Here is a 27,956-nt window from a genome sequence, read left to right as displayed (position 1 = left end):
GTTTATAGTGGTATGTTCAAAGGTAGTCTTCTAAAAACTAATCGAATAAATCAACATATAGCATTTCAGAAATGCAATTAATAAAAAAACTCAGCATAGTTTTTTAAAAAAACTGCTTTATTGTGGCAGAACACATGTATTATCATGTACCAGCATATAATTAGGAAGTCCATTAAGTAATTTACAAATTATGATCCAATTAGTAATTATTTTATAGATGGCGCTCTTGTTCATTCGCAATGAATTTTACAATTTTCAATTTTATTATCTGTCATAGCCCCATTCTCTATCTCAGCGTTTTACATACAAATTGCTTCCTCTAATCTTTTCTGTAGTAAACTTGTAATGTTTTAATTTCACGTTTTTCAGAGTGTTCAGGTAACATTGAAATTTTGCTTAATAAACGCGAGCAACTCAATCAGACCACACTAAGTGCAATTCGTTTCCTTCATTGGCAAAGAAGTTTACCCTGCGATTCGATAGTCTATTGTACTTCTGGGTGTTGATAATTATTTACTTCAAAGCTCCCCCCCCCTCTCTTTCTCTCGTCTTTTTTCTTATATTTTGCTTGATGGGATGATGGGATATGTGCTATTATAGGATTGATTTATTACTTTTTCGGTCTTTCTTGCTGGTGTATTTTGCTTACACACCCTCATTACTTAACTCTTTTAATACAATCAGAGACCATTAAATTTAATGTGTACATTATCTTCATAGAAATTTTAACGATAACTTTGCTACGTCGAGCTCCTCGAAATACAAATAAAATTTAAGCCATGCATAGTCGATACTAGTTTAAAGACTAACACATGTATTCAGTGCGAGTTTGGCTGCTTAAATTGTTGCGCAATTATTTTTTCTGCTTATTGAACTATAATTGATATTGTTGTCAAATCTTTTTGAGTAGTCTAGTTGCAATTTGTTATAAAAAATGTCATACTTTAATTTTGCGCAATGCCTAAAATAAAAAAAAAAGTGTTCTAAATAAATCAACATTAGGATAGAAAGTGACTCGATCATTCACATTTCATTAATATACAACAATTTTTTTTTGAGATGTTAGTTAACAAAATCATTGTTCATGTACATCTCCATATAGAGGTTAAAATACTAAACTAGCATTGTTACAAGAAACCTAACAATCATTGCTCGTTAACAATAGTAAACACTTTACTGGTGCGTATAACAAGAAGAATGTGAAGATTCGTTGTAATTTGTTGAAAAATTGAACTGGATTACGCAGCTTGTCTATTTTTGTTGTAGTTTAAAAAAACATGAACGAACACTGCTAAAAGATGAGGGATGAGTCTTCTACTGTCATATGAAATTGAAACCAACTCGTACAACGAACTAAGAATCACGGTGATATTATGTGGATTGGCATCGTGACTATGAGCAATGTAGATATCTTTTTATTGTACAGTTAGCTGGCTAACTAGACAACAGTACATCGATTGTTGTCGACTGATTGTATACCAATGAAGGCATTTTTTTTCTACGACAGGAGAATACTTATCAAGATTAACAAATAGATGGAGTTTTCTCATTTTTATATTATCAAGTTCGCATTATATCAAATCAGCGAGACACGCTTATATAAAAATCTGACGTTTTCATGTGGGTTAATGCCCTATATTTCGCAATGAGTTCATAAAGAATACATCAACTGAAACTTTTATTTTGTTTTTGTCTTCCAAAGGTAGCATTTGATTTGGGCAAATTATAAAATAATCTACACTTTTAAATACGTAATACCATGGAACATTGTGAGCGTTGTTAGCTATATTGTGCACGTGATATCATTGAAATACTGGACAAGCAAAAAAGTCAGGGTCAATTTGAACCTAATGAAGATAATGTAGCGATGTGTTTTATGCCTTATACAAATTCAAAATTTAGTATGCAAGTATAAATTGCAACATGGACTATTACAAAATTATTAATTAGTGAATTCGAAAGCGGAGACTGAAAACAACGTTCTCTGGGCTTTCACCATTTTTACACGTTTTATAAAAGTCGTAATCGATACGGTTCAAGAGTGCTTTTCTTAGAAAATTAAAAATTTCCCTCCTGGCAGAATAATTTTTGGAATGTGGATAGAAAGTGAAAGTAGATATGTGTATATCAAACTAAACAACATAAGTTTACTATCTTATTGAAATGTATTTTACGAATCTTCAAATAAATTTACTGAGATAATTCAACAAATTGGACATTATTGAATAATCTAGAACAGTTTCGGAAATTCAATAATAAAATTGTATTTCATAAAAATTCCTCAATATAATGAAAAAATAGTATTTTACTTCTAACAATATCAATTTTTAAGTAATTTGTATAAAAATTGTTCACCCAAAAGGAGCACTAGAAATTTTGCCAAAATCTTTTTCTCGCGTACAATTCGTAGCAATTATCAATCACGGTTGAATAAAAAAATTATGGTAACCCACAGATAGATAATCTTCAGTCTTGATACAATGCTCTTTTGATTTTTCAATTCCTTCAAATTTTTTATATTTTTCGAGAAATTTACAATAAATGAAGGTGATTTTGTTTGTATGTACTGTTGATGTAAGCAGCTGTCTGCATTATAACTAACATTGGAGTGGTTCAAGATAACATTTACTGACTCAATGTAAGTATTGACACAAATGTTATCGAAAAACCATTGAATAATTACAATAGCAAAAAATTTTTAAGGGTTCGCGTACCGCGTAGAACTGAATACTATTCCTCCCGTATTTTTGTCCATCAATATCTTTCTTACAAATGTATCGTATAATAGTTATATTCTGTTCAAAAAAATTGTGTACATAAGTTAGACAAATGTACAACTTATAAAGAATCTCTCACATAAAATTCAATGTATTCAATCACATTTAGTTTCAAAAAAATGTTTCTATCTTATGTGGCTCCATTGATAGAGTTTTACTACTTGAAAAGTTTCGCTGTACAACAAAATAATCGATGTCTGATCCAAGAGTTGTCGCAACTTAAATATATCATACTCGTATATTACCACCTGCGATCAAGAGAAAGAGAGACAAAATGAGCCAGAGAGGGAGGGAGAGGCGAGAGAGAGAGAGAGAGAGAGAGAGAGAGAGAGAGAGCGGGGGTGGGGAGAGATCTTGTAGCGCTCAAAATGTTTAATTCTTTTATTATTATTTATTGTTGAAGAATTCTTTGCTTTTGCTTATTTACTAAGATAATACACCATTGGTGCCTACACCTTCCCAACGCTTCAGCAGCTGAAAACCTGTTATTTATAATTCGCATCTTATATATTTATTATAGAGAATGAGCGTAGTCACAATTTGACACTTTATAGCCGTAGTTTATTACACTTTTTCATTCAAGTTTCTGGCCTGAGCCTCTTTCTCGATATCAATTATTCTCCCAGCAAATAACCCAAACTCATAGTACAATTGTCGCAATACTGGCTAATTAATAATTTCTTAGTACATTGGATATTAAACTTTGACTATAATTACATAACCAAAGCAGCTAATATCAAGACTCTTGATAGGATTGATTATCACATTCGAATATAAGATTTTTTGAAAAGATATATGAAAGGGCAAAAGGTTAGCGAATTACCGTTGCCCTGGCAGTATCAGTTTTCATTGTTTTTATTCCGAATTTTATTTATTTATTCACGAAAATAATCGTGAGCATCGACTTATACCGAATATGATCGTAGAATACTTACGTAGCATCGAGCAATAATTGCAAATGATAAATATGACCATATATCAAGTGAGGTATGCTCATGAAGAATGGCTCTGGCTGAGGTCAGAAAGATCTCTTAAAAAATAATATAGTATGGATGAAGCGTTAAAATAAATATACAATAGCTGTAGAAATGAGTGAGCGTTTATTGGTTTTGTGTGAGCCTGTTAAAGAGAAATTTGGTGAAAGTCGCAGCGACAAAACAAGATGCCGAAATGAATTTGTATACACAAAAAGAAACGCTTTATAAAAATCAGAGTGCATCACGGTAAAATTGGGACACTATGATTGCATCACGATATTTAAGCAATATTGCATAAAAATTATAAATTTTCTTATAATGTTTCTCATAGTCTAAATAAAATTTACAGAACCGTCGTGGTTAAAGCTCCCCTACTCTCCAAACTCGGCCCTCACGATGGATAAAATAGATCTGGTTCAAAGTATTGTTATGTTGAGGGTTATAAAAATGTTGAACCAATTCGAAAACTTTTTGATTTGCACATACAAAAGAATTTTAATTTATTAGATATTTTTCCATTATCGATTGTTCAATTAATTAATTAAATTTTTTACTTTGCCCTCAATTAAGGAACGTACAGCAATAACGAATGTTTTTCACTATGCGCGAATTGCACAGCCGCATCGCCACTGTTTTCCCTATGTGGAGTTTTGCGGTGTACTATCAGTACAAATTACTATGATAAAACCGTAAAATGTAACGTGAATAATGTAGAAATTGATCAAAATCGCCGGAAAAGTTCTATACATTTATTACAAATATTATCCTTCAAAAAAATTACAGTGCGTTGTTGTTGAACTATTTTTATACTTATTCATAATAATGCGGACAATTTCATCAAAAAAAAATTCTTGAACTGCTATCACGTCCCAACTTTACCGTGAAAATCACGGTTATTTTTACGCGATATTTCTTTTAGTATATAATTAACCTTACAATTGTAATCTTTGGTTGAATCTTTGTTTGGCACGAAAGAAGCTATATTTTGCTTGATTATATCGCATTTCAATGAGATATCACATCGCAATGATGCTCCTGCGTGAAACATCACGCGCACACGCTGTGTCACACTGCACACAAGTACAAGTGACGATCTTGGCTGTTTACAGTTATATTTAACTATGAGACATAGACAGACGCAAATAGTTACAGGTTAGGTGGGCTTTGTGGTGATGATCTTGCTTGTAATATCGAGCGTAATTTTTCAATTGGTTGGCTTACACACCCACGCGCGCGTGCGCACGCACACGCACACAATTACTCTTGGCAAATGTTGCTTGGATTTACTAATTGTTCGGAGAGGAGCACGGTTATCTGAAGATCGGAATGTTAGCTTCATGTACTTTTTTGCGCGCGTACCATTACATGCTTACACTCGTTGAATCTCTGTAGTGTCAGCTCTAGTGTGAGAGTACCGTGCTCGAGCTAATTTTTTACATCTATTATTTTCTCAGAAGAAGAAAAGGAATGCTTTGAATAAGATATATCCGTTTGAATTTGTTATCGATATATTTAACTTACTTTTTTCTACGAAAGAACGAACAAGACTAGAATGTCCAGACTATTTTCAAGCCGCTGTTTGTTTTCGAAGAAATTACATTGGTGAAAGATGAGAAAGTGTCAAATGAATGCCTGATATAAAAACATAAATTTTATATAAAATTTGCCATACGTACACCTTATAGGTAACACTGTTACGGTACAAAAAAGTAAAATTGGTTCATTGACGACGATTTCGAAGACACTAATACTTTACACAGAATAGATCGAACATCGACCGAATATTAGATAAAGAGCGAGCAATAACTTGTCGTGAATCGCTTGATTCATTTTTTAAACTCTTAAACTCATCTGTTTCATTCGAATTGAATTGAATTCTGCCTACAGTTTTTCCATTTTTATTCATTTTGTCTCATCGATATTTTAAAATTACTTTCACTAGATATATTTCACGAACAATCGTCACGGTCGGCACACTAATTTCCTTTTTTTTGTCTTTTTTTTTTATTTATCTCGTTGTGAAATGTAAGAAGTGAAAAATTGAATAAACGAGTGTTGAGAAATATTGTATAGGGCAATTCTCATGGCAACACTGAGAACCTATACAACCAAACTTGATCTGGTTTTCGTGGAAGAATATAGGATAAGTCGTATCACCGATAAGTCTCGTCATCCTATTTTTTAATTTTAATTGTAACCTGTAATTACTTCTAGTAATATATATATAATATTTATATCTATGATTCATATGTACAAATTGTAAAATATTATATTACTGTAAAAGTTTTTTTTTTCATTGTAGCAGTGTTGTTTTTGTTCGTGAACTTTTTATAATTTATGCACAATTTCAACATTTGTCCGTCTTAAATAGCGTATCTAAGCAGACCGTGCGGCGGACGCAAAAGTTCTTCGTACGCCTATATACCTGAAATCATAGAGTCGTTGCTGCGTAAACGTAATTGTGACCGAATGTCTGCTATTGAAGCTTGGCTAAATGCAACAATCAAAGGTTTGAAAAAATGCGGCGTGCAGCGCAGAGCCATAAAAAACATCTACCCATTTTGCGCGCTCGCAGTAACGTACTCGCATCTTTGACGCGCGATTCACACTCACCTCGCCTACGACGGCGACTCGCGCTTATAATATAAATTTAATCGCGGAAGACCTTCTATGCGCTATTGGTACAAAACCATCTGTATTTCAACTTATTTCTTTTCCTATAGATCTGCATCGGTGCGTATATCCTTGTCACGCGTCGCCTCCATATTTTCCTTCTCACATTGAACTCTCATGCAGAACTCTCATGTTGTGTTTCTGATTACTACTTTTCTACTGTAAAAGTATAATTTAGAACAGCACCTGGGCTGTAACAGTGCAAATTTCCAATTGTCTTAATTGTCGCGTAAAGATCATCCTAATAAAGGTATATGGACGTAAAGCTGTTTTTACCGACAATAAAAGTTGCATGTTAACAAGGCTGCTAGGAAGATTTTTATACTACAACGAAGAAAACTTGAAGTGTACACTGTTCGAGTCCATCTTGTCACTGTGATGCTTTGTACGCACGTCGTCTTGTTATTTTCATTCAAAGTTTTGACCGTGAAAGCTCTATTATTAAGAAGAATTTATGCCCGGTACATGTATTCATAGACGAATGATAGTTTTGGTAAGGTAGTTTGGCTTCGTCGCGTAAATTTTAATCGAGCGAATACGTTTTTAACTAGTTGCTACTTCTCAGGACGAGTATGTATATTGGGAAATGCAAAGTACCATTCATTCGGATACGTAAGAAAAATGTTAGTTGAAGTTGATAAGCTGATTATTTTGTTGTCATCGTTGGCTTGTACACGCCATTCGACCGGCTGATAACTCAATTCTTAGTAGTAATTATTTCTGCCAATCGCGCTCTAAGCGCGTTTCTATGTGCACGTAACAGAGGACAAATTTTGCGCTTTGCCGTAGCCTCCTTCACTTGACGCGTACAGTCGACGATTAACTGCAGCTTGCCCGTAACAATTCGTTTGATAACGACAATTCGCGTGTAGCCGCACGAAGAAGGAATAACGCTAGCTCCGCATGCCTACGGGACATTCGAGTGTGATGCTTGTGCATATACGTCGTATATCGTATACGTCGATCTTCTTTCCTTTTTCACGGTACGTCCGGATTAACGGGGGAGGGGTGCGCGTGTCGGGAGGAGGAAGGCGATTTATCAGGCGGCCCGATCGCGCCACTTCCAGGAATTGTCGGAGGACAATAGTTCGGAGGGCAGACGCGAGTCTAATCGACCCACTCTAGCTGACGCGCCCGCACTAGTTACGAGCTCTGCTTTGCGGTGAGGCACCATAGGGGAGACGTGTGTACTGTAGCTATCATACAAGATGAAGGTTGGTTCGCCGGAGGAGAGGACGTGCAGTCCGTGGCGAGCTCGGCACAGGCGTCAAGAGCGCCGCCCACCCAGTGCACTAGAGCGAGCAGCGCCTGCATGCGGCGTCGTCGTCGTCGCCGGCAGCGACGAGCCGCGATCAGATGCTGGCCCGGTGCTGGTAGACCGGCGCCAGATGCAGCAGCGGCGCGAGCGACGGCGGCCCCAGCGCGTACTCGAGGTCGACGAGCTCCGAGGCGTGCGCCACGCTGGTCATGGTCGTGGTCGTGGCCGTGGCCGCCGCCGCCGCCGCCGCCGCCGCCGCCGCGTGCCCGTAGTGGTGGTAGTGCTGGCCGAAGTCCTCGTCGTCGGGCTCGGGCGTGAAGTCGTCGCCGAGCGAGCTGCCCGGCTGCAGCGGCTGCAGCGGCAGCAGGTGCGAGATCTTGCCGGGCGAGCGGCGCACGGTGTAGCGCGGCCTCCGACGCTTTTTGTAGAAGCCGCTGCAGCGGCAGCTGCACACCGAGGCGTCGTCGTCCAGCGAGACCGTCTCGCCCTGGGCGCCCAGCTGGCCCGACAGGATCGAGCCGTTGGCCGTGATCACGTCGCCCTCCAGCCGCACCGCTCCCTGGGCCGCCTGCCGAGAGGACGCACCGAGCAATCGGCTGAGCGCTCGTCTGGCCCGCGTCGCGCGGCGCTTACCTGCAGCGCCTCGGCCTCGTCGCGCCGCTCGTCCTCCGTGTTCATGGTGACGAAGCGCAGCACCAGCAGGTTCAGAGACGCCGCCACGATCGCCAGGCCGAACAGGATGAAGATGAGGGCGAACATGACGTACTCGGGCTTGTTGTCCAGGGCGTTGTCCTTCTGCAGCGCGACCATGTCGCCGAAGCCGATGGTCGTCAGCGTGATGAAGCAGTAGTAGACCGAGTCGAAGTACGACCAGCCCTCGTAGCGCGAGAAGGCCGCCGCGCCGCCGGCTATCGTCAGGATCGACAGCGTCGTCACCACGCAGATGAGGTTGATTTCCGAGGCCTGCAATAACGGGCGCGCAGCGTGCACTCTGGGCACTCGGCCGTGGCGTGCCGAGCGGGGCGGCGCCGCGGCCGAGCGTGGCCTCCACCTACCTGGATGTCCTTGCAATTGAGCAGCCGTTTGACGTTCCTGATGACCACCGAGGAGAACTTGTTGAGGCGCTCGCCGATGCTCTGGAACATGACCAGGCCCAGCGGGATGCCCACGATCGCGTAGAACATCGTGAACAGCTTGCCGCTTATGGTGTTCGGCGTGGAGTGCCCGTAGCCTGTGCATGGAAGCGCACGCGTTAGCCGGACGCAGCGCGCGCGTACCTTCAGCGGGGGGAGCAGGGAGGGGCTGGCTTACCGATGGTGGTGAGAACGGTGGTGGCGTAGTAGAACGCGCCGGCGAATTTCCACTGTTGGCCAGCCTTGTGCGGTTCGGTTTTCAGCACAACGGTCTCCATGATCTTGAAGTCGTCCGGGCTGATGTTGTACTTGCGTATCACCATTCTTTCGACGGCTGCAAGGGCAAACACAAGCCAATACAGGTGCACACGGAGGACCAGTTGAAACCACTGGCAAGCGGCTCGGATGGCGGATTGTGCCGCATACGATATATAGTTACCGTCGAGAGCTTCCTTGCGGCGTTTTTCGGTCTCGGACTCGAGCACGTCGAATATGGCTGCGCCAACGAGCAGATAGGTAAACGTGCAGACGATCAACGATAAAGTCCGGACGTTTTGCTTCTTCATTCTCTAGTGAGCCACATGCTCACTAGCTGGGCCTCGGCCCCAACTGCTCGCATTGCTCACTGACACACAGCAGCGCTCGCCGCCGAGGCGTCGCCGCCGACTGCGCGAACGGCCCGAGTCGCTCTCCGCCTCGAGCCGCCGGCCAGCATCTTCCCCTTCGCCCGAGTGCTACTCGCTATCGCCGGACGGTGCTGCAGCTCGCGATCTGGCCTGCCGGAGCTGATGCTCTCACCTGCGACACACAGCCGAGTCAGCGACGCGGGCGGCTCGGGCGGCTTGGGCGCTCCCGCTTACCCGCAGCCCGTGTGACAGTCTGGTCGGCCAGGTGCGTCGAGAGCCCCAGCAGAAAGCCGTGCCGGGGCTGTGCTTGCTTCTGCTGCTGCTGCTGTTGCTGCTGCTGCTGCTGCTGCTGCTGCTGCTGCTGCTGCTGCTGCTGCTGCTGCTGCTGCTGCTGCTGCTGCTGCTGCTGCTGCTGCTCCTGCTGCTCCCGCTGCCCCGAGCCCTCCATTCCTCGCAGCTTAACTGCAGCCTCCCGCGCCGAAGGGCCTTACTGCAACATTTCAACGTGGCCGGTCAGTCGCCGAGCACTTGCCATCGGAGTTGCGCGTCCACCGGCGGACGAGGAGCCGGGCTCTGCCCCGCCAGCGACGGGGGCAAGCGCTGCGACTCTCGAGCTCGGCGGGCAAGGACAGCAAGAGCCGGCGCGGGCGCGATTGGTCGAGCAAGGCAGCCCCCAAATGGGCGAGAGGCGCGCATGAATGAGTGGCGCGAGCGAGGCAACGGCTCGCTCATTGAGCAGCTTGCAGCGCGGCGCTCGATGTGCGCGCGTGCAGCGGCGGCCGCGAGCCTGCGCACTAGCCTACCGGCTCGTGTCGCGCGCAGCCCCGAGCGCGTAGTCGCCCGCGTACGCAGTCGCGCCTCGACTCGCGAGCCGACGCAACCGCACCGGAGCTCGGGGGTGCGCAGCGCAGTGCAGCTCGCACCCTGCTTTTGCGAAGGCCCAGTCCGGGACTCGTCGTTTGCGCCTGTCGCGCAGGCGTGCGCGCAGCTCGCCGCCATCGCAAGCGCGAGTAGTGCCGAAGCTCCGTGCGTCCTCCCTAGAGCGTTCGCCGCTCGCGGTGCAGCAACGATCCCGACGCTCGCTGCGGTGCGCCTTTCTCACATCGACCCCCATTCTCGCCAGCTGTTGGCCTCGACGCGCCCATGGTCCGTGCGATCGCCTACGCGCTCGTGCTTAACGCATGCACATGGATTCTCCGGCAAGTGACGCGTACCGATTGAGCTCAGGCACGTGAGTCGCTGGTATCTCGGTCGGCGCGTTCAATAACCGTGGCGCACTTGAATCGTCGAGCAGAGTATCTCTCGCTTGTCATCCGAGCAAAGAAAGACTGTCTAGTCGCCACGAATCTCCCCCAGCTGCGGCTAGCTTCGTGTTTTCTACTTTGTAACTTGGCCAAGCAGAGTGTTCTCAACGAATAGCCTTCGTATATCAATGATCTAGCACAAATAGCACAAATGACTACAGATCGCATGCTATTCAATTGATAAATTGTTGCCAATTGTTATTTCAGGGGCGCGATGCTAGAACCGATCGAGCGCCATTGACTAATCGAGGCTAATTTTAAGTTAATCGAAAAGCCGAGGGGGGAAAAAGCCAAACCACCAAGCGGTAAAAGCTTTTGAAATTATTTGAAACCCGACGATATCCATAGCTCTGCGAAGAGCAGTATAGTAAGTGCGCGGCCAGCGGCAGTCGAAAGAAATTCGATCAGTCGCAGATCTAATAAGCTCATAGACATATATATATATATATTCTCCGCGCTGAGCTTTTTCTCATTGTTATGTATTGCTTTTATGACTTACTAACCGATAGCGTTGATCTTCAACAATCTTCAACCAAACTTGCACTTTGAGTGATAGGGTTCGTGATCTCGTGTTACGGGTTACGGGCGACGATAATAAATCAAGAAAAAATAGGCTCGATAACTAACTGAACGCGGCCTGTACGAGCCGCGTGATGAAGCAGGTCAATTTGTTATCAATTCAAATGCCACCGTAGGTAAGCGAGAAATGAATCGACCGCACCGCTGAAAATAAAAATACCAGAGGCTATTTGCAATGGCTTTGATTCCAACGTCACTTGCTTGCGCCACAGCCACCCGAAATCATTGTACTTTAATTGTTTTCACACTAATACGCGGATCACCGAAAGATAAACAATCGCGTGTGCATAGGCATCGCATCGACTGATATTTGTCACAAGCATACACTTTTAGCAGTACACTTGGACATCCACTTTCTTCCTGCGAAAGGCTGTTATCTTGTCGTTGAGCCATTTTGATTTCCAATGAGATTTGAAATAAAATTTAGACCCACGCAGAAAAAAATCTTGAATGTCACACTCCACATAGCCTGACGGAAGTCTTGAAATTTGATTGGTATAAAAGCTAATGAAAAGCATACTCGATCGGACAACCTTTATATTCAGCAATTAAACACCTTTTTGGCCATTTCCCGACCATGTCACGTCGATCAAAATGAATCAGCCAATAATCGGCATTAACGACCCCTTAAAAATGGCTCTGAACAGTAACAGATTAAAACAACTGATACCTAGGCGAGCGCGGACACAGGCAGCACCGTCAGCTGCTTCAAAACTAGATCTTCTGCACGTAGCAAGTGAAAAAAATAATAGGAAGCCTTTTGTCGACAAGAAGAAAAATTCACGGTTATTTTTTGTAAAATTATGAAGGAAGCGATTGTAGGCACTTTGATATTGCAAAGGAAAGTACCTCAAGGGAATAATTGTGTGACAGTATAAGAGGACTTGTTTATAGCGATCTTACAGCAGTGTGGTTGATATTATGGTGCCGTTGGCGGTAGTTAAGTCATGATCGATATCCGCGATTACAAACGTCCGTAGAGGTTAAACTTGGACTCCGTACTCAGGTGGTGGACTGAAAACGAAGAGGCTCAACAACGCCGTAATTTTTCACGAAAACGTTGACTTGAGGATCGTGACCGTCAATGATTGTAACTACACAGCTAGGTAGCCGCAGTTAATGAAAAGCGCTGACGGTTTGCTGTCTTTCCTTGTCCAGCGCCATCTCCATTGGTCCATGGACAAGTGAAAAATAGATTTTGGCAATCGTGCGAAAATTCACTGTCATGGCTGACTGCCTACGCGCATTTGAGCCCACACACTGGCATCCGCCCTTTGTCGATGCTTTTTCGCGAAATGTCAAAATTTCAGCAGCCATAGCATCACCCACCATTGCGGAAACAGCCTTGCCAAGCTGCATTCACGTCGACGGCTAACAGGCGTGCTATCAAAAAAATATGTTGTTGAGTCGTACCAACAGACCCAACGCATTCGTTTGAAGGTTATGCAGCCGCACGCTGCGCGAAAGAATCGTCCGAGGAAGGTAGGTCAAACTGGTGGACAGATCTGCTATCCGACAGCAAGGTCGCATCCAAGTTTGTTAGTGACTTTTCCGAGCCTGTAATTCCCGGCTTTTCGCCAATGTGGAGCGTCCGCCAAAGTCAGTTGCTTCATTCCTGCCGGCCATGTCCTCACGCTCTGCTATATCGTTGAATCAGAGCTCAGGAATCGAGCGAATCCACGTACAGATACGCTAAGATTTATTCGAGATTCGTTCCGAGTTCCTCTTCGCCATGTCGATAGCTCGCTCTAGCAACGGATATTTTCGTTCTTCTAACGATGCGCCACTTCGAGCTCTCTCTTGCCACCCATTTTCTCCAATGTTCAAATATTGATTTCTCTTCAATTTGCTGACAAGATTATAACTGTACTTACTAACTGGCTTTCCATTATCTGAAAAATCACAAGTCGACTCATAACCTAATTGCTTATCGATCGAGGCGAGAAACAAGATGCCTGTAGCTCCATGTTCACGGTCAGCTTCATTGTGTTTCCATTGTGAAAATCAGCTATTAATACACTCGCAGAAGTCCTAATTAATTATCGAGCGAGCGAATAAAGTCATGGACTGATTTCCGTTTCAACAGAAACATCATCATTATCGAGGAGGCAGAGAGCGAGAAAGCTCGCTAAGTCGACCTCGACGATTCATTGACCACTTGCCGCGTCGCTTCGATTCATTGAATAAACAAATAAAAAGGTTGTATGTTAACGTTATTGTATAAAATTAACTGAGTCATGCCATCCTCTTTACCCATTAACTACGTCTCAACCGGATATCACCTGTTTCAAGTACATTATGCACGTGGTGTTTTAATTACCAAGCATTCGATTTATTTACTGGCGCTATCATTAATTTTATTAATGAATAGACTCGTCTACAATAAATCGGTTTATTGATAAGAGTATTAGCCGTCTGTTGACACGTAGTAATGAAATCAATATATACGTAAAGAAAATGATTAGTGCGATACTCAATTGCTTATAATAACTTGCCACACACAAGGAGTGACGTCATTAATAAAGAGAAGAAGATAAAGAAAGACGAAGTAACAGTGGCTTATTGGTTAACGTGTCTTCAACAGTTATATATATCTATATTTGTACGTTTTGCCCGCAATGATGTATTTACAAATAGTTACTATGCGCGGACACTCGTTTTATCGCAAATCAACGGTCAATCGCGCGCTTGCGCGTCGCTAATTGACATCGCCATGACCCTGTCGATGTGTTTATACTTTCTTATCCAATAATTTTTAGAAATCACACCGTTGGCATGCATAACTGTCGGTCTCTTTATTTTGATTTAGCTTGTGACGCTATTAATGTTAACTGATTGCGCAATGAACATTTCCTTATGTCAGACTCAGTATCAAAATGCATAGCAACTATTTTATTTTTATTATACGTTTGCTGCACCTTTTCCCTTTTCACATTTTTTGCCGTAGTTTTGTCGAATCTCCGCCACACATTGAGAAACAAAGGCCAAAAGAACACGTAGCCGCACAGCTCTAACGAAAAAATAATCAGCTTCGACTGCAACGTAGCAATAGCAACGCAGTATTATAATATAGCATTCTAATCTATTGCTGCACAGTTGGGTTGTGCTGCGTATTCGTGCCTACAGTAGTGACGTCAGAACGCAGCAGCACTATATACATTGAAAATGGGGCCACGGCCTTTCCTTCCTGTGTATGTACATACATACACGTTCGAGCTTACAGCAAACAAAAGCTTTTTTACACCCCCCCCCTCTCTCTCTCTCGCTCTCTGAATGAAGTGGCTGCAATTGATGTAGACAGTTTCATTTTTTGTTCTGCTTCCTCGACTAAAGAACTAAGGGTGAATCAATTCTTTTCAACGAAACTTTTCAAAAGAATAGAAAATAACCGTATTCAATAAAAATACCTGCCCGTAACTCTAATATCAATTATTAATGAAACGAATGGATTTTTTGACGACCCAACCCAACCCAACCCCTACGCGCACACACACACATACACACACACACAAAATTCATACACTAATCCTTTATACTATTCCATGTTTTTTATGCATTGGATGGTATCGTTGTCTAATAATAACATTCTTTTTTGTATTAGATTTTAGATTACGAGAAATATTATAGTATTATTGTCCGATAAACATACTTTGTTCGTTTTAAAAGTTGAGAGAAATATTTGCATACATAATATTATATAATTAAAGCAGTGATGATTTTACTGAGTTCGGTTTGATTCATCATTCCATTCGATTGTTGATGAATATTTTCCGACCTATGGCTTAATATACATATGTCACTCCAAGTGTAAATGTTCAACGTGTAAACTTTGTGCAGTGACGTTCATACTTGCCAGAATATTTGTTCATTTTAAATCTTATAAAATGAAATTCTAGAAATTCTCGTCTTAATGTGATTCTATACGGGTTTTAGTAAGCCTATATAAATTGATCGAAACATTCAGGTGGTATTCACTAAGTGTGTCTGCAAGATGTATTCAAGGTATTCAAGGTAGTGTGGAATGAAATAGTTCATGGGTCAATTCAATGAAAATATTGATTCAGTAACTCCAAGCTAACATCTATTAGACGGAATTTGAATAGTCGTAGTGTTGAATTAATCGGGCAATCTACAACCATGAATAAAAAATCGATAATTTCCGGTTATATGCGATTACGAGAAAAGTTAGATCGTTCGACTAATTAAAAATGACTAGGAAACCTCGTGTGTTAGTAGCCGAGCATTCATCATTGTGCTTAAACTACTAGTTTTAGTTACTTCTATTCTATATTTTTCATTAGTATTTTAATATTTTTTCCGGTGTCTACTTGAATTTTGAGATTGATGGCAATAGAACTAAAGACAGCTTAGAATTATGACCGAGTGTTTGGAATAGCATTGATAAATGTTTTTACTTAGATTGTAACTAAGTACGATTTTTAAAGTAAAGTATGATTTGCAACTTTCTGGCTTACAAAAAATATTTGAAATTCAGAGATTATTTCCAGATAATAATTATATTGATGTGTTCGTTGTTGACTAAAGAAACCATAAATGTTGAAGCGACATATACGAAGAAACAGCGAATTTCAAATGTTCTAGCGAGAAAAGTGCTGCACAGAACGCTCTTAACGGCATTAATTGTAATCTACATAATAACATTTATTGACATCGATGTTTCAAGCTGCCAATATCAGTAATAATTCAGAAATGTAAAGTGGGGCTTGAAGTTGAGATTTGAATGTTGAAAAAAGAGCTAAATATCTAGCCAATTGCTCGAAATGGCATTATAATAACCTCATTACTATATAATATCTTTTGAATGGGTGCCAAGTGTAGTCTTGGCGACTAAAGCTTGCATACTAATTTTATTGTATGGCTAACTCTGCATCATTGAAAGCTAGGCCAAAATTCATTGATACGGTAATCAAGCACGTGTCGTTTGCTTATTGAGACATTGTTATGTTTTCTGCATAGGCAGAAGTGAAGAGTAAGGCAGTGATTGTAGCATAGTCTGGAGGCAATCTACGTGGACAACGCGCATCCGACGATATCCGAGACTGTACTACTGCTAAATCGAGTCTCTTTTGGGTCTCCTAACGCAATGTTCTGCCTTTTTCTTTAATTCACGATAAGAAGCGTGAGTGAGAAAGGAGGGGGGGGGGGGGGTATACTGCAATGCGGTGGTTGCGTTATCGCATCATCGGGTAGACCGAATTTTGCATTGGCTCCTTGGCGCCCGATCTTGTACCGCCTCCGCATTCATACGCATACGATATCGAAACTTACAATTCTCATTCCGGCAGTCGGACAGTCGTTCTTATCACTGTACTGTTATATACTAAACTTGTATCTGAGACTTTTGACTGCTTGGCGCGCTCAATAATGATATAACTTTAATGGTTTGCAATGCTTTAATCAACGATTTAACAAATCTTTGGATGCTATTTTAACGAAACATGAAAATCTGCTCACGTAGAAGCAACCAATTGTAGAATAGAATTAGTGTTGATGTCGGAACGGAATGAGGTTGATTGTATATCTTGATCATTGCAATGACTGAATGGTCATGTAAGCGCTCGGATCGAGGCTTACATGATCAAGCACGGCTCCTTTAATTTGGCTGAACCTATTGGCAATATCTACGACAGCGTGCAATGTGCAGTGCAGTCATAGCGGCAGCCGTGCTGAGGATCTACGTCAGTGGAATTGCTAATTGCCCAGACAGGCTTCATACGTCCATCGCCAAAAGCTTTTTATTCGTACACTACAAAGAAAGGCCTAGCGGTCGAGTATGATCGGGATGTGAATGGTTGATCAGTTGGACAATGCACTCTGGCATTATTGGCGAAGAATTAACGAGTGAGCGCGCAGTAATAAAGTTCGAAAATAGAAAAGAATACAAATTGGCTTCCGGTCGAACAATCAGATTATTGCATGAAAAGCCAAGTTAAAAAAGCAGTGTCTAATAGAAAGTATAGAGCAATCGAAATTGACTATTATGTTGCTATCGCACGTATTTGTTCTTAGTTTCATTTCGACAGTATTCGATTTGGGCAGGTGAGAGCTAGTTGGAGCCGGTCAGGAGTTGGTCGGAGCTCGGCGGAAGTAAGCTTCGACGACTGAACAGCCGTGAGAATGATGGGAAAGCACCAGAGGCCAACGACGCCACGCTAATTGTATTCGTTAAAGACGAGGCAGCACAGATCTAATCGCTGCGCTCGTCACAAGCGAACTAAAGCTAGGCTATGCGATTTTTGATGCTTTTACCGTGTGCGCTGCTCGACGGGCAAAATAGAATAAGTAGCATTCCATCTTGGATCGATCGATTTGAATTAGTGCGCAGGCCAATCGCTACCATTAGCAACAACAGCAAACGATAGAATTAGGGGGTGAAAAGAGATTACATTTGACCGAAAGAAAGAGAACGGAAGAGGAACTATCGAAAACAAGAGCAACGGATGTAAAGCCATGCAACTTTTGATTTTCTTGGACAGATTTAGGTCTGGAAATGTGAGAATTAAAAAATTGCGCCTCTACCGACTGAGTTGGATTAAATAGTTCATAATCACCGTAACTACGCGCAATCTGACATTGATTCTTGTCGCGAAAGCATGTCTCCAATTGATCTTCAATCTCATTCCCAAGAGCCCTTACCCTCGGTAATTTAGCTTGTCGTCGATTGCGTGGATGACCAAGGCTGTATGTTCAACAAGAAACGGAAATGGAAACGGCCAATTTTTTGATTTGTCGTTTATTATTTTACAGCAACATCGTTCGCGTTGTGTATTTTTAAGTACATGACAATCAACGGTTTCGAGATAGTTCCAAACATTTTGGAAAAGTATTTCGATGAAGATATATATCGAACACGAAAACATAGTTGACTAAGATATGGCGCAAGCCCATATTCAAATCATAATTCAATAACAAGGAGCAAATTATATACGATGACAATAATAATGTGATGAAATGCCATAGCAGTAAGATGGTCGAAGCAATTGAAGGTGCTGTCAAAAATATTTACATACCCGACGAGCTACGTATATTATAATTAGCACCGGGTCTGATTACTCAACAGTTATGACACGTTATTTTGATTACGGTCTTTCGACTAAATTGGCAACGGCTAATCTCTACGTGCTAATGAAAATTCGATCTAATGATTGGCGCGTTTCTGTAGATGTGCTGTAGTTGAATGAACTATCATCCGAAGCGCCAGAAAAATTCATTCGTTAATGTGCAAAATATAAAAGCCACTTATAGCACGGCCTTAGAAATGCTTTTAGAATTTGCCACCGCGCACCAGCACAGTGCATGCAGGCCAATGAAGAGACATTTGAATGCATAATTTATTTTGCAAGAAATGTTTAAGCTATCGAACTTTGTATCTTGTACTCTATTGAGTAATAGAGTACTTGTTTCAGCCAAAATAACGATCGTCATTTGAGAGTTGTCAATGGGAAGTTGACTGATCGGATCCTTCCTTCAGTTGTTGACGAAATTGCTGAGAAAATGGCAATCCTAATAGTGAAAATGAGGTTGTGTCGCGAAAGAAATTTGCTGAATAGCCTAGTATTGTTGAGAATTGACTAACTTAATTAAGGATCCTGGTTGGTGGAAAATGCGTCAATCGGCACAACTTATAAAGGGATTGGGCTTCGGTTAGAAGGATAGCATCGAAGCTTTATATCGGGATGTCTATAATTACAGCAGACATAGCTCAATGTTACAAGAGTCAGCTGTTTGATTTAAAGGGGGAGCTACGAAGAGATAGGGCCGTGTGATGGGATACTTTACGAAACTTACACTGGCCAATTTCCAGCCAATGTACACCCATGATCCTGATAAGGGTACAGCCATCGATAAAGAGGAGCTTGATAGGTTTAACTGAAGCAACTAGGGCGTTCGCGATCGCGGCTCATGTGGGCCCGTTCGAGACGATTCGAGACGATACGAGACGATCGCCGGTATAGAGCTCGCAGTGCAGCCGACAAATGGCATTGGCATTGCTCAGTGCCTGGCAATCGGAAGGACAGACGAGAAGGAAGGAAGAAGCGCGTGCATCGGGCCTGTGGGCTGGGGCGGTAGCAGGAGGCAAATAAGAAAAATCGAGCGGAGCGTGCAATCAGCCCGCCTACGTCACTCGCGCCGGCGACGGCTGCTGCCGCTGCTGCCGCTGCTGCCTCCGGCGTTGGCCTGGTTTCATTGAACCTGCAGCTGCGCCGCCGCGGCGGCGACGCTCGCTCGCTCGCTCCGGCCTGGCCTGGGCTATGCATAGCCCGCGTCGGCGCTATATATAGAGCGTCGGTTCTATTAATAGAATCCAACGAGGCGGCCACCCCAGCCGCATCCCCGACGACGCCGAGAGAGCGAGAGAGCGAGAGAGCGACCGAGCGAGGGTGCTGCTGCGGGCCGATGCGCAACTCTCGGAGCGCACATGCGCTCGCGGAGCTCCGGCTACTGTCGCACCTATCCGCCGGCCCTCGATCAGCCTTGCTCCCTTCGGACAATCTCCTCGCGAGTCAAGCTATTTCAGATCGTAAATCAGATCGGCTGATCGAAGCGATTTTGACCCGGCTTCCCTCAGCCCATGCAGATTACAAAGCTGCCGAGCACGTGTGTCACTCGCTCGGGCGCAAATCCCAAATAAGTCTCATCGATGGCCTGTCCGTTTGGCAAAAAGGCCCCTTCCTTCTCGCCGCTATCCCTTCCGCCTTGGTTACGAACCAACGGACCTTTTAGAGCACAGCTTAACATTTTAAATAATAGAAGATAAATCTGCTGACTTATTATACTCTATGATAATTCAAAAAATGTACTACAACTTGTAGATATTTATGCATTGTATTAATCGTTGGTCGAATGACGGCTGGATCACCTTTGTAAATTAACTTGCGGCCAGAAATTGGAGTATATAGCAGTGCACATCGCGGTTCATAACGTGTAAACGAATGGACAAACCGAGTTCAAAAATTGAGCGTCTTGACACACTCCGTAGCAACTGCGCTTTTGGGACAGCTCGATGAAAAAGCAGTGGCTTGATTTGGACCCGCAATCGCGCTGATAGCTTATCGAAACTCCAACGGTCAAGCTCAAAATAGTCTAATGTTTTTACTTGAGTTGCAGTTTTAAAACGTGACAAAGGCTGCTCGTTTTTGGCGATCAGCTAGTTTGGCAGAAGAAGTCTGGAAATACTGCGCGCAGCTAGGAGAAACGAGAAAGGGAAAAGGCAACAGGCGGCCGGCCGAGTGGCGCTCGATCGGCGCACTCGGGTGACGGATAGGATAGGCTTCTCGTCGATAGGGAGCTCGTCGAACGAGTCTTCCAACAGCACGCCACCTCTTCTACACTACATCAACCTAGCCAATGAAAAAAATGTATGCTCAATGCAAAAACTAACAGTACACATTTTAGGAATATAAAAGCATTAATGGGAGTGATTAAAATGAAGAAAACGGCATTCCAGTATCAAACTATTGGAAATGAAAATAATCACATTTTATTACGTGATTTTAAAATTTTCTAAACTTTTCCATTCCCAAATTTTTTATTCTAAAATATCTTGAATCGTCGCTTATGTACTAAACACGTCAAATATACAAGTCCTTATTTCAATGCTAATACTCTTTATAGAAAATAGAAAGCGGCGTTGAATAGTATTTATAAATTTATATTTATATTTATAGTAGCATTTATAAATAAAATTAATTATTGAATGTTTCTATTGGAACTCAATTTGTCAAATCTATCATTTCTAAATATATTTTTACAAGTGAAAGGGGCTGGCGGTGGCAATAGCTCTGCCCCTTGCTCGTATATGTGTGCGGTGTTAATTACAAATCATGCCTTGACAGTGAAAGGCAGCTATGAATTTGCACGCAAACTTCAATACATATAATATTTGCCATAGTGTTTACAATTATTTTGAAAAGTACATCAAGGATTGATTCGAGACCATTATTTTTATCACGCATAAGCCATCAAGATTCATTAATGACCTTGCAACATTGACGACCGAGGATTCGAAAGTCATTTCATCCATTAGTCGACTAAAATTCTTAAAGTAAATTTGTAAAAAGTTGAGTTTTCTAAAATCATGTAGTTATTTGCCACGCAACATTACGAAGCAATAAAAAGTTGATTGGAATTGAAACATTGAGCGAGAACAGCTGAAAGGCGTATACAAAAGAAACAAGCCTGGAGAATAGACCTCGCATTGACATGTACCTTTCCCTTTGATCACCAAGTTGTAGGTAACTAGGCCACTGCCTCGTTTCTGCTATCGGATGCTTAGATCGGATTAGAAGCTTCCGACTCTGCCTCTCTCTCTCTCTCTCTCTCTCTCTCTCTCTCTCTCTCTCTCTCTCTCTCTTGCTTTCTTGTTTTGTCAGATATGATTTTTTAAATCTTCCTGTTTAATGCCAGAAAGACAGTTTAAAATGCAAACATGTGTGTATTGATATTCAGCGGTACTACAGTAATTTAGGATAAATAAGTTTGCGTTCAATCGAAGCGAAGACCGTACAAAGTAAGAATGATCATTCGTTATCTGTAATGGTTAGATATTTTTGATGCTATGCTAGACGGTGAAGCGAGATTGGGCGCCTATTTGTCCGAACGTGATGTAAGTCGAGCTTACTTGAAAGCGCCGAGTATGTACAGTATTGTGGTTTCGTGACATAAGATAACCAGAAACCATTGATTTATAAAAAGGATAAGTATAATTAATCGTCGGACTAACTCATCTCAACTACAAAGAAAAATACTGCAATTAGTCTTATTGTGACTCTAGACGTGCATCGAAAAAGTCAAATCTATCTGAACCTTTATAAAAAACTTTATAAAACAAAATGGGCAACGTTGAGGTAGCTACGAAAGCAAGGCTTTCAATATTGAAATGTAAAGCAAAGTCAGATATTCCATCATTTTCCCCCCTCATCTGCTTACATATCTTTAAAGAAGCAATTTTTTAGGATGATTTATTTCAGATGAGCATTGCGACAGATATGTTTTCATCAACTGTCAACATGTCAAGTTTGTCTGAGAATATCGTTACGTGTATAATTCGACAGAGATCCAAATCACAACTGAGCGTCAATTATAAAAAAAAGCCAAGAGTGTAAAGTTTGTCTAAAAGTCGAAAACACGTCCTTAAATCAGAAGATAGACAGATAGATGGTGGTTCAATTGGCTCATAAAAAAATACATTGCCAATAAATTACATAAAAATACGCCTTAGAGTCAGGCGAGAAACTGAGTGAACTTAATCTATGTTTTATTAATTTAAATCTTACAATTTATGCACTCAATAAATTTTGCGATTTTTATAAATAACAAATAAACAGCAGAGTTCGGATCATACTCATAAGTTTTTCTGACTTGTTTAAGAAAAATTTGTCTAACCTTATTATGCAAAATATATTCTCAAAAAACGTGTTCAATGGAGTCCTCCAGGAATCCACATTTACAAACACTACACTATAATAACAATATTTTTTGAAAATAGGCTATAATTTAAAGAAGAGCGATTACATCTTATTATTTTATTAAGAGAAGCAATTGATTTTTCTTGATAGATTGAAATTAAAGAAGCAATTGATTTTTCTTGATAGATTGAAATTAAAGAAGCAAGGTTTTTACCATTAGGATAAACATTTTTTCAAAAGAAACAACCTTTATTCTCACTTAAGTTGATAAATAACGTTGTTATTTTTTCCGATACACTCCCTTTTTGGAATAATTATGTAATCAGATGCTGTAATTGGATCATTAATTAATTAATTGACCATTTTCAGCAGTTAATTTAGCTTTGTACTCCGCTTTGCCATTGTCATGAGTATCTAAATATGCAGAAATCTATGCTATTATAATCATATCAATGTTCATTTTTTGGCTTGAGCAATACTAACAATAAAAACCGAGCGCTCTCAGAGTTAGAAAATATACATAATTACCTACACCTTTGGTAATAAGTATATTGCTTGTGGATTCGGCAGTATGAATGGAAGCTGAATCCAAAATTCTAAACTAACAAAATTGGCACTTGCTGCGAGAAGCAAAACCTACAAATGATTTATTATTTTCTATAATTTTCTAACCATCGACGAATAAGTAACTATGTAGCTGTCAGAAAATAGAAAGTGAAATTGATCATTAGGGAACTTACTGCTAGCGATTTTTCTAATAGTTTCTAATGTGATATAGAGGGAATATATAAAAGGTTATTAAAATCATTTCGTGTGTTTATCAGAACTTATTGAAGCATTTTTGATAAATGAGTTTTACGATAACAGTCGACCATAAGTGAAGTAGTAAACTTATCAGTAAATGTAAGATTATCACTTGTAGTTGTACAATATCTTCTAAGTTATTAAAGCTATAATTTTGATGGGAGGCAATTAGGCATTTCAAGATATCACTATGACTATTAAATGTAAATCCACACAGTGAATAATAAATTTTGGATTGAGTGATGATAACGTTGGTCGAAGTACCGTTTTCGTATCCTATTGCGAACTTATAATAGCTAGATATTCAATTGCAATTCAGAAACAGGAAAGAGAGCTGTTTGCGCCCTCTTTCTTAAAAATAGAAACTTAGACCATCAGAGAAAAAAGAATGTAAAAGAGAAGCGATCAGAGTTGTCGCGCAAGTAGAGCACGATGAAGCCACCCTCCCGATGCGGTACGAAAAACACTCCCTAAAGATGGATAAAACCTGGCCTGCATTCTAGCTTACTTGTCAATAGAAGCTCATTAGGCGTGCTGTTTCCCCTGTTTTCACATCGTTAGACCGAGTATGTGCGCGTAAGTGCGCGTAAGTGCGCGTAAGTGCGCGAGTGTGCGTGAGAGAGAGAAATTTATCTATGCGACTGCAGATCATGTATCGAGCATCTGACGTGAAGCCGTATATGTGTAAATGGTTAGTGACGGACCTCTGCTGTTTTCCAAGAGCAACCTCAATAGCCTGCAAAAGCCTCACAGTCTCTTCGACAAACACTGCTATGTATTCAGATATACAGGCTGATTCAGAAGGATTATAGTTCCCGGAAATGGGTTGTAGGGAAAAATTTGACCTGCGTGCAACACGCGCCGCGCCACGCTGACCGCCACTAGAAACGGAGAGCAGCAAACGAGGGGAAAACCAGGGGGGAAAGCGCGCGGCCAAAGCGGACAAAATTATTATAGTTATTCTACAACCCAAATCAGCCTTGAATGCCCTTATTCCTAATTATTCCTACATTACAGCTCGCGGTTACTTCCTTAGCTTGCCGTGATTGATCTTTCTAGCAGTAACGATGTTAGTAGCTGTAGGTGCGGCAGCAGTTGGAAAAGGCAGAAACAGAGGCGATCAACGAGATCCAGTTGAGTGTTGTTGCGTTTGAGCGACGCGCGACTATCGTTCGTTGGACTCCGCTGCTGGGGTATTATGTATTATTACGCGAGCACACGTGCCGGCTTGCTTGCACCAGGCTAGATCTGGATGGGCGATCGGAAGAAGGAGAGAACCACCGGTTTAATCCACCGCAACCGCAATAGTGACAGAGCTGATGACTGCGGAGAACGATCGACGCTGAAGCCAGCTCGACCAGCGAAAGCGAGAGGACGGGCAAAGCGCATCGCGTCAAAGGGCAAGCAGCGCGGCGGCGATTACGACCTTGCGCACGCGTTCGCGTCTATTTTTAAAGAGCGTCGCGCGCGCACGCGCCTCTCTGGCAAGGCCGCGGACAAACCAGCGACTAGACTTTTGCAGAGCTCGCAGCGTCGGGCTCGCATTAGCCAGTCGCGATAAGCGGCGGGGCCTCTTGCTTGACTGTTGCCTTGGACCGCGGGAGCAGTGACCGCCGCCGACTGGCCGCCGACCGACCGCCGGCTCGGCAAACGAACGACCGTGCGCGGATCGTTTGGGCTCACCCCGCTTGGCCAGCGTCACGGCGGGTTCGGCGAGGAGCACGCGTCGGAGGCTGCGGAGCCGAGCAGAGGCAGAAGAATTGAGCGGCAAGAGACAAGAGGCAAGTGGTCGTAACCGCGACCTTAGTCGCGACCCCCTCCTTCTGGCGGCTGCTGCCCCCGGCCTGGCAAACAGCGCCATTTCTATGGAGCTTATATATAGCCTGCTTCGTCGGTCGATAACGCGCCACGCGTTGCCGCCGCCGCCGCCGCCGCAGCGAAGTTCGCCCCGGAGCTGCGCGCTTAAGGGACGTCGCTTTGGTTCGAGCGCGCCGCTAGAGCACTGGTCGAGCAGTCAGCTGACCGGATGGAAAAGCAGCGGGCAGCAGTCGCGTCGTGGCAGCGCGGAAGGGGCCGAGATCCGCCTTGAGTGGCACCGGATGGACGGCCGGCTGTGGACAGCGAGCGCGGCGGCTGGCCGACCGAGCGTTGGCCTGCGCTACTCGTGCGGCCGGAGAGTGACGCGCGAAGGCCGAGCGCCTGCCCGGCGGCAGCGGAGAGCAGCGCTGGATGTCTGTGCTCGCGCAACTGCCTGCGCACGCGTCCGACAGCCGAACTGACGCATCGATAACCGTTTGCGCATGCAGCAACGCACGCGTACGCCGGCAGAGTGGTGGGCCGCGAGAGGCAAGCAGCTCGGCTAAAAATAGCCGTGCAGCTCGAGGAGCGCGCGCCCGCGCAGAGTGGCGCTCGCGGCAGCTGGCATACATCGCGAGGAACGCCGAACGGCCGAGCAGCTATACTGGCATCGCGCCCCGCATCTCCGTGGGCCTTGCGATCGGCAGGGCTGGGGGGCGAGCGCTGCGACAGCGAAAGCCGAGTCCGGAGTGCGCGAGGCTGCTGTAATCGATGTAAAGTTGCGGTTACAAAGGCGAGAATCCAGTCTCGCTGGCTAGACTCTCGTTCAAGAGAAGCGCCACTGCGCTTTGACCCCCCCCCCCCCCCCCCCCCTGTCACGCCGCGGACGGACGCATTACGAGCGCAACTGCGTCTGCTACAAGGCGATTGTGCATTCGACGAGAAGGATCCGAGCAGCATCCAATTGCAGTACTGCGCGGAGCAGCTCTTTGTTTGTGTGTCCAAAACGGAAGCAATCGGCAAATTGTCGAGACGATGCAACGGCATGAGCTTTGTCATGTAACGTTGAAAATGATGCAAGCCTAAAAAAGAGTTTCGAGTAGCCGAAAAAGTGTCTGAAAAGTGCGAATAAGATGAAGGTTTTGACAACAACAGAGTGTCTTGGATGGGACGCAACTCTATTGCGAACCTACATTAGTCGCAGAATTGGAGCGAAGCAAAGGCCGTATTAAAAGCTCGACGAGCTCTGCTCAGTCCAATGTCTTTTCATCTGGCGTAGTAATCGGCTGATCAGCTTCAACGACATGCAACCACGATGACGACACGTAGATTGTTACGCTCACACGTGAGCGTGACCACGCTGCAACCTGAGAGTAACATTATTTTTACATTGACGCGCGCGCGAGCCAGTTCGATCGCGACGAAAACAGTGAGAGAGAGAGAGAGAGAGAGAGAGAGAGAGAGAGAGAGAGAGGGAGAGGGAGAAAGAGAGGGAGAGAGAGAGTCCACCATTCCCATTGAGGAGTCGAGTTCCTTTCTCACTGGAAATTTTCAAAGTCGCATAGACGCTCGGATACCACATGATCGTTCCTAGTGTTAATATCAAGCAATAGTCAGACGAGTCTTTGGCGGGTGCAGTTAGCGTAGTACAAGCATAGCGCAGTCTGGCTGGGCGATCGCGGAATTCAAAAAGAAGAGAAGATAACTGCTCTCAATTGACCTTTGACTTGGCTTGACTCGTTCGTTTGCGACTCACTCGAGCACGACGTTCCGTAACAGCAAACCGAGGCATTAATCGAAGGTCATTGGCGAGAAATAATTCTGCGAAGGCTTTTCAACGAGGCGCTGACGAAGCGCACGTGCAATTCAGGACGAGAAAAAAGAAGAGGCCAGCCGAAAGGTCGTTCGACACGACAACAATTTGCGATCGGCCATTCGAGGCTGGCTGTTTGTTGTTATTGCAAATAAACAGCGATCGCACCGTAGCCAAAAAGCTAGCTTCGTGTCTTTTTAGTTTCTCGCCAATAGTCGAGTCGTTGGCTGACGAGCCAGGCGCAGTGCACAGTGGCGACGATTACAGCCGAGACGGCCACTCTGCCGAGCAAGGAAACTGAAGCCGCGGAAGAGCAGCAGGAAGTGCAGTCGCCAGGCGACCCGTGGTGACGGCGCTGCTCGGCGGAAAAGCCTCGCGAGGCGCGATCAATCGCCGGGAGCATCGGCCGACGAGCTCGCGCGGCTCGGTGTCGGCGTGAACAAGGAGTTCGATACCTGGCCTGCAGCAGAGCGGCGGCAGTGGCGGCGGCGTCGTCCAGCTGGCCGCCGGGCCCGAGGGACGCTGCGCCCTCATCGCCTTGCCGCACTCGCGCGCCACCGACAATGCTGGCGAGGACAGCGGCTCGAGTCCACGGCAACTCCGACGCACCAGTACACTCGAGGTAGCTCGCCGACTCGCCGGACCGCACTCACGCGCACACACACGCGCGCGCGGCAACACCCCAGCGCCGGCGGAGCTTGCGTCTCTGCGGACGAGCGGACGAGCGGACGAGCGGACGAGCGGGCAACACGGGCGAAGAGAGAGAGGGAGCGGGAAGGAAGAGGA

At 43.8% G+C, this 27,956-nt stretch overlaps 1 protein-coding gene across 1 annotated transcript; it reads right to left on the bottom strand.

The window, feature by feature from the left end:
- Positions 1-121: 121 nt before the first annotated feature.
- Positions 122-27,934, bottom strand: LOC131668515 (two pore potassium channel protein sup-9-like). Its single transcript, XM_058942769.1, has 7 exons — positions 27,626-27,934; positions 9,679-9,934; positions 9,258-9,616; positions 8,997-9,152; positions 8,741-8,916; positions 8,319-8,648; positions 122-8,253 (listed from the first exon to the last, which is right to left on the bottom strand). The coding sequence occupies exons 3-7, from the start codon at positions 9,382-9,384 to the stop codon at positions 7,780-7,782; spliced, it is 1,263 nt and encodes a 420-aa protein (XP_058798752.1). The 5' UTR covers positions 9,385-9,616; positions 9,679-9,934; positions 27,626-27,934; the 3' UTR covers positions 122-7,779.
- Between the last annotated feature and the right edge of the window lie 22 nt (positions 27,935-27,956).

The sequence above is a fragment of the Phymastichus coffea genome, unplaced genomic scaffold, assembly GCF_024137745.1.
Source record: "Phymastichus coffea isolate CEN01 unplaced genomic scaffold, Cenicafe_Pcof_1.1 PCOF00078, whole genome shotgun sequence".
Taxonomy (NCBI): Eukaryota; Metazoa; Arthropoda; class Insecta; order Hymenoptera; family Eulophidae; genus Phymastichus; species Phymastichus coffea.
This window is presented reverse-complemented; position numbering and strand designations above follow the sequence as displayed.